This window comes from Scardinius erythrophthalmus (assembly GCF_964197995.2).
Source record: "Scardinius erythrophthalmus genome assembly, chromosome: 25".
Classification (NCBI taxonomy): domain Eukaryota; kingdom Metazoa; phylum Chordata; class Actinopteri; order Cypriniformes; family Leuciscidae; genus Scardinius; species Scardinius erythrophthalmus.
The window spans coordinates 32,346,224-32,353,723 of record NC_138245.1 but is presented as its reverse complement, the minus strand read 5'-3'; the positions used below and the strand labels follow the sequence as shown (position 1 = coordinate 32,353,723).

General features: G+C 44.8%; 1 protein-coding gene across 6 annotated transcripts in view; it reads right to left on the bottom strand.

The window, feature by feature from the left end:
- The window catches only part of filip1l (filamin A interacting protein 1-like), a 56,850-nt gene that overhangs the window by 26,615 nt on the left and 22,735 nt on the right, over positions 1 to 7,500 (bottom strand). For 3 of the 6 annotated variants that reach the window (XM_081357345.1, XM_081357346.1, XM_081357347.1), the window contains 2 exons: positions 5,031 to 5,204; positions 4,735 to 4,955 (listed from right to left, as the gene is read on the bottom strand). In XM_081357345.1, the coding sequence (XP_081213471.1) occupies positions 4,735 to 4,955; positions 5,031 to 5,204 (395 nt within the window). The remainder of the gene's footprint in view (positions 1 to 4,734; positions 4,956 to 5,030; positions 5,205 to 7,500) is intronic. The other 3 variants (XM_081357349.1, XM_081357350.1, XM_081357348.1) reach the window with 2 other exon arrangements.

Below are 7,500 nucleotides of genomic sequence, written 5' to 3'. Positions count from 1 at the left end.
CTTCGGAAAGACGAGTCTCTCGATCGCGAGGCCAGAGAGTGTGAATCCATCTGATATTTTTACTTGCGCCGCGTTCGGCTCATCTTTAAAAAGGCTCATGGATATATTATCGGCCGAGGCTTATTTTCATCCTCTCAGACTTATTTTTAAGGGCCTTGTAAGGCAGTGAGAATGGAAACATCATCAGCTAAATATGAGTCAGGATATAAACGACAGATCTCCGTCCAGCACTGAGACCATCAGCTCCTCGTTCACAATCTGGGCAGAAACTAACGTCCCGAACGGAGATCGAACATGAGAGAGAGACAGACTCGTGTGTGTGTGTGTGTGTGTGTGTGTGTGTGTGTGTGTGTGTGATGGCAGGAAATGATGTCATGCTGCTAGAATGAATCCTGCAACAGCAGATGAACACGCATACTGCACTTCAAACATGTGAAGGATATAAACATATATAAATAAATCAGATTAAAACACATTCTAAAAAATGCTACATTAAAATATATACTGTTAAAATAAAAATAAAAATAGATACATACACACACAGACACACACACACACACACACACACACACACACACAGAACTGCACTGCTAGCTCAAACACTGCTAGCTTACACACTGCTCAGCTCACACACTGCTCAGCTCACACACTGCTCAGCTCACACACTGTTCACCTCACACACTGTTCACACACTGCTCAGCTCACACACTGTTCACCTCACACACTGTTCATGGCTACTATACAGTATGGAAGCAGACACACTCGGACACAGCGACGGTTCCATCAGATCTCACTGTATGCTTCACTTTCTACACGTACACTAGGCGTACAGCATGATGTTAAATATCATAACTGGCATAGTACACACACTGTACACACACGGTCCAAACATTTTCTGCAGTACTTAGTTTGTCCACAAGGTGGCGACACTGATCTACAGCTGAGACTAAAGGCTGTAAGGCCGGCACGGACTGACCTCTCTTGAACACACACTCTCACACACACTCACACACACACACACACACACACACACACACACACACACACACACTACTCTGACTGACTGTTACAACCCTGGCTCTGGGGAAGCAACAAAGGACAAAAAGACCAACGTCTGCCAATCAAAAGTAAAGTTTATGAAATAATGAAAGGAAAAGGGGACTGTAGAGATGACTGCCAGAGCAGAGAGAGAGAGAGAGAATGAGCATGTTTGCTGGATTTAAAATGGCCTCCTTCAGGTGATACCAATTAACCAGTTATTTGCAGGTGAGCCACCAGGAAACTGCAACAAAACACAGATCGAACACTCCCACATAACACTCCCATATAACACTCCCACGTAACACTCCCACATTACACTCCCACATTACACTCCCACATAACACTCCCTCATAACACTCCCACATTACACTCCCACACTTAAAATGTTGCTATAGGACAACCTAATGCAACACCAACATGTACAGGAAAATGTAAACAAGGGCAGACACTTAAGACCTCTTTCTTTGGTCAGTTCACAGGCTCTACTACGCCTGAAAAGATAGTTAGACACATAGTCCAGGTTAGTACTAGTACTAATTCTCAACACCTAACCATTTCTCCTTTACCAATTTCAAGGGCCCCCTCACAGTATGGCCAAACACCAGTTCAGCTGGACTGAAACCAAGGGATTCCTGAACCAACTCTCTAACTGCGAAGAGGAGTAGTGGAAGGCCATCATCCCAGTCTCTCTCAAACTCTTTGCAGTGGGGTGCACTTGAGAGATTCCATCAAACTCTCAAGACTATGCTGAAGACCTTGAGACTCTGGATGATATGCAGACAAGATGCTGAACTGCTTTAACACGTGGGAGGAAAGGCAAGACATAAAATTAGACCCTTGATCAGAATTAACAACTTTTGTTAGCCCAAACACTGTGAAAAACTTAATGAGGGCTCTGGAAATGGCAGGGGCTGCGACCTTGCGCAAAGGGACATCTTCAGGAAACCTTGTTGCTGAACACATAATTGTGAGTGGAAATGCCAATTCAAGCTCATCTTGACCATCTGACTTGAGGACAGTGGAGGTAACTTCAGGGACAGCTAGCACTTTACCACCAGCTAAATCATTCCCTAGAATAAAGGACACACCATCTATAGGAATCTGGGAACAAAGTGCCACAACAACATCCCCAGAGACTAAATCCGATTGGAGATTAATGCTATGTAAAGGCATAGACAAATATCCTCCACCAAAATCTTTGACAATTACCTCTGAACCTTGAGCTGAATTTTCATGGAAGGACAAGACATCATGTAAAATCACAGATTGAAAAGCTCCTATATCTCTCCAGATCTTAATAGCTTGCCTTTGAAAATAGAAATAGAAAACAACTAAAACAATCCAAGGTTTTTATTTAACACCGTGGCTAGACTAACAAATAAACAGACGTCACCTGAACAAAATATCCCGTTACAGTTTAGTAGTAATGATTTCATGAACTTCTTCACTGAGAAAATAAAAAGCATCAGAACCACAATTGTAAACGTTCAATCTTTATTGCGCCTTATAATTCAGCCTCAATTATCACCCCGCAAGAACAATTACAGTGCTTTACAACTATAGAACAAAAATAGTTAAATAAACGTATCACTTCATCTAAAACAACAACATGTTTATTAGATCCTATACCAACTAAACTACTGAAAGAAGTGTTACCTGTAGTGGAAGAGCCTCTCCTCAATATTATTAACTCATTTTTATCTTTAGGTCATGTTCCAAGAACATTTAAACTGGCAGTTATAAAACCACTCATTAAGAAACCACAATTTGACCCACATAATCTAGCAAATTATAGACCCATTTTAATCTTCCATTTATGTCTAAAATATTAGAAAAAGTGGTGTCCGCTCAACTGGGCTCTTTCTTGCAAGAAAATGACATCTATGAAAAGTTTCAGTCTGGTTTCAGGCTGCACCATAGCACTGAAACTGCGCTCGTTAAAATCACAAATGATTTACTTTTAGCTTCTGACCAAGGCTGTATCTCAATACTAGTTTTACTTGATCTTAGTGCTGCGTTCAGTACTATAGATCACACAATACTCTTAGATTGACTACAAAATTATGCTGGTGTTCAAGGACAAGCATTAAGCTGGTTCAAATCATACCTATCTGACCGCTACCATTTTGTCTATTTAAATGAAGAAAAATCAATCATAACTCCAGTAAACTATGGAGTGCCGCAGGGATCTGTGTTAGGCCCTCTGTTATTCTCAATATATATGCTGCCACTTGGAAATATTATAAGGAAACATGGAATTAGTTTCCATTCTTATGCTGATGACACTCAAATATATATTTCATCACGACCGGATGAAAACGCTAAATTATCCAAATTGACAGAGTGTGTTAAAGATATAAAAGATTGAATGAAGCATAATTTTCTTTTATTAAATCCAGACAAGACAGGGGTACTACTTATCGGTTTTAAAAAATGCCCACAAAACCTCTCACAATACAACTTTAACATAGTAGGATGTCCTGTTACTTTATCCTCTACAGTAAAAGACCTGGGTGTTATACTAGACTGCAACCTGTCTTTTGAAAATCATATTTCATATGCTACAAAAACAGCCTTTTTCCACCTTAGAAACATTGCAAAGCTACGTAATATGCTATCAGTTTCTGATGCAGAAAAGTTAGTTCATGCATTCATGACCTCGAGACTAGATTACTGTAATGCTTTATTAGCTGGTTGTCCTGTATCCTCAATAAACAAGCTACAGTTAGTCCAAAATGCAGCCGCTAGAGTTCTTACTAGATCAAGAAAATATGATCATATAACACGATTTTATCATCACTACATTGGTTACCTATAAAGTCCCGTATTAACTACAAGTTATTGCTACTGACTTATAAAGCCCTAAACGGCTTAGCTCCAGTCTATTTAACGGATCTTCTATCGCCCTATAATCCATTGCGCTCTTTAAGATCACTAAATTCGAGGCTTTTGGTCATACCTAGGATATCCAGATCCACCAAAGGAGGGAGAGCATTTTCACATTTAGCTCCAAAACTCTGGAATAGCCTTCCTGATACTGTTCGTTGCTCAGACTCGCTCTCCCAGTTTAAAACTAGATTAAAGACGCATCTCTTCAGCCAGGCATTCATAGAATATTTTTAATCTTACAGTTCAAACTACAATCCGGCCTCTAGTTCATAAATGCCAGAGGAGAACTGGCCCCCGACTGAGCCTGGGTTCTCCCAAGGTTTTTTTTTTTCTCCATTAGGTCACTTGATGGAGTTTTCCGGTTCCTTGCCACTGTTGCCTTTGGCTTGCTCAGTTGGGGATATTTAATTTAATTTAATCAATCAATAATACTATTGATCAGCCTTACCAAACGTGGACGTTTTTTCCACTAGAAACAAACCTTTGTGTGTTATTTTGATTTAATACTGTGAAGCTGCTTTGATACAATCTGTATTGTGAAAAGCGCTATATAAATACTTGACTTGACTTGACTTGACTTTGTTCAGGGTCACAAGACAGACACACAAAACCATCCATCAGAAATGATGATTAGCCAGCTAACTCACCTTTCTTGCATGAAACATTAGCAACTGAAGATGCCAGAGGAAGGCTTGGCACAGGGCTTACAAATGCTACAGTTTTTTTGCAAATTTCTGTTTCTTACTCATCTATGATAAGTTGATCTGGTCTCTTACAATAAAACACTCACTCACACACACTCACCTCTCTCTCTCCTGCTCTAGCAGGCCGGTGAACTCGTCGCTCTTCCTCATGAAGTCGCTGTGGTTCCTCTTCTCGTGGTCCAGCCGGAGGAGAGTCTGTCGATGCGCCTGTTCCACCATCAGCAGCTGCTCCAGCATCCGCCGGTACGTCTCCCGCTGCCTCTCCACCAGCCTGTCCACCTGACACACACACACGCGCTCAGAACACGGCCACGGCTGGACCTCACACACACACACACACACACACTCAGAACACAGCCGCGCTGGACCTCAGAGCGCTGACACACACACACACACCTCGGCCATGGGCTTCTCATAGACGTCCTCCTGCCAGCTGCCGCTCTGCTCCTGGAGGGCGTCTCTCTGAAGAGCCTTCAGCACCTGCGGCGGCGTCACGAACCCGTATCGGCCCTCCAGCACAGCTAGGTCCACTTTATCCGCTTTGAGGACCGTGATCACCTCGTCTCGGGCCTGTGATTGAAACAGAGAGATCACTGAGCTGAAGGGCTGAATATGAATATTAACTGCCTACAGCTATAATTTCTGTTGCTTTTATGCTGGTTAAATTTCATCAGCAGCTGTATGATTTTAACAGGGTTTGACTCTCTGCTTTGCCACCGTGAAAACGTCTCGGTTACGTATGTAACCCTAGTTCCCGAATAGGGAACTCGAGCTGCGTCGAAACGCTGTGGAAACTCCCCTGTGTGCGACATGAAACACGTATGGAATCAGTCCAGTGGCGTGACGGAACGTCATGTGATGTCATTGACCAGGAAACTATAAAGCACACCTGAACCAAACAGTGCAAGCTTCTGATAGGCTGAAGCAAGTCGATCACGGGCATGTCGGGAGTATGGCAGGGTGACACAGCGTCTCATTTTCTCTTCAGCGAACTAGGGTTACATACGTAACCGAGATGTTCCCTTTCAAGGGAACTCCAGCTGCGTTGAAATGCTGTGGGAATACCCACGCTAATACCCATGTTCCCATAAGAGCAAGTGTCCGTCTGTGTGAAGTCAGAGCGCACATTCAGACGAAAGCACCTGCGCCCCTCAAGTGGACCTGAAGTCAAGATCGTAGAACCTCACGAATGTGTGCGGTGAGGACCAGCCTGCCGCATCACAAACATCCTGGAGGGAAACTTCTGACAATAAAGCTTTAGAAGCAGCCATGCTCCTAGTTGAGTGAGCTCGTACTGCCAAAGGTGAAAGATGACCAGTAAGCAAGTGAGATAGCCTCAACCACCAGCTTGCTCATTCTCTGCTTAGATGCTGGACACCCCTTCCTGGGTGACCCAAAACATACAAACAACTGTTCAGGTTTCCTCCACAGGGCAGCTCTGACGGGGCCGGCCAGAACGGGGCTATTAGCAGTAGACTGACCCCGTCCCAACGAACCCTTTCCAGAACTCCTGGGAGCAGAGCATTCGGGGGAAATGCGTACAGACGTGACCTCAGACGGGAAAACCACTGTGGATAATGTGTCGTCTCTTGGGATTAAAACAGGTCGACCTTGGCTCGACTTGTTCTCCCGCAGGAGCTCCACCACCTCGGGGTGAAGTCTCCATTTCGTGGGCCTAGGCCCCTGCCTCAACAGGATGTCTGCCCCCTGATTTAAATACCCCGAGATGTAGATTGTCTTCACCGAGAGTAACCTCCCTTGGGCCCACAGGAGGATCTCGTGAGCCAGCTTGTATAAGGGGCGTGACCGCAGACCCCCCTGATGGTTTATATATGAGACCACCGATGTGTTGTCTGACCGAACAAGCACATGATGGCCTCTCGGGTCTGGAGAGTCAGAGTCTGGAACACCGCCAACATTTCTAGACAATTTATATGCCACAAGAGATGATGGTCCCGCCACAGACCCTGAGCTGAGCGACCACTCATGATCATCATCCGTCGTTAGCGTGACGGGACGACAAGGAGCTCCCAGCACAGGCCCTTGGGACAGGAACAAAGATTCTTTCCACATAACCAAGGCACAAAGGTATCGCCGTGTGACCTTGATTATGCAGAGCTGGTTTCCCCTCGGGGAGAACCCCTTGGTCCTGAGTCACCACTGCAACGGTCTCATGTACATCAACGGTATAATGTTGCTGCCATGAGGCCTAACAGTCTTTGAAACTGCTTTACAGTGAGTGGCTTGCCTAGCTTTCCTTGTTTCATGGCTAGGAGAATCGAAGCGATTCGAGCAGGAGACAGGCGTGCCTGCATTGTCGTCGAACCCCGACGCCGAACCGCCTGATGCTCAGATTGAGCTAGAATCAACCAGTCGTCGAGATGCGACGCTCTGCTTTTGTTGCGCCCGGTATTGTGAGGAGCTGGTCGACGGCCGGAGACATGAGTGAGGAGTGGCAAGAATTTCGGGAACACCGCCGCCTGCTTTTTCTCTTCTTGAAACCTTTCGATGACCGTGTTTACTGAGTCACCAAAAAGGCCAGCAGGGGAAAGCGGGGCGTCCAGAAGGAAGATCTTTTCTCTCTCCTTCATTCCTGCAAGGTTTTTATTGCTTTCCTCCCTCACATATTTTAGTAATCATCATAAACTTGGTATCCATCGAAAGCTTAAACCAGGGTTCACCAATCTCGGTCCTGGAGGGCCGCTGTCCTGCAGAGTTTAGCTCCAACCCCAATTAAACACACCTGAACCAGCTAATCAAGGTCTCATTAGGCATACTAGAAACTTTCAAACAGGTGTGTTGGAGCTGGTTGGAGCTAAACTCTGCAGGACAGCGGCCCTCCAGGACCGAGATTGGTGAACCCTGG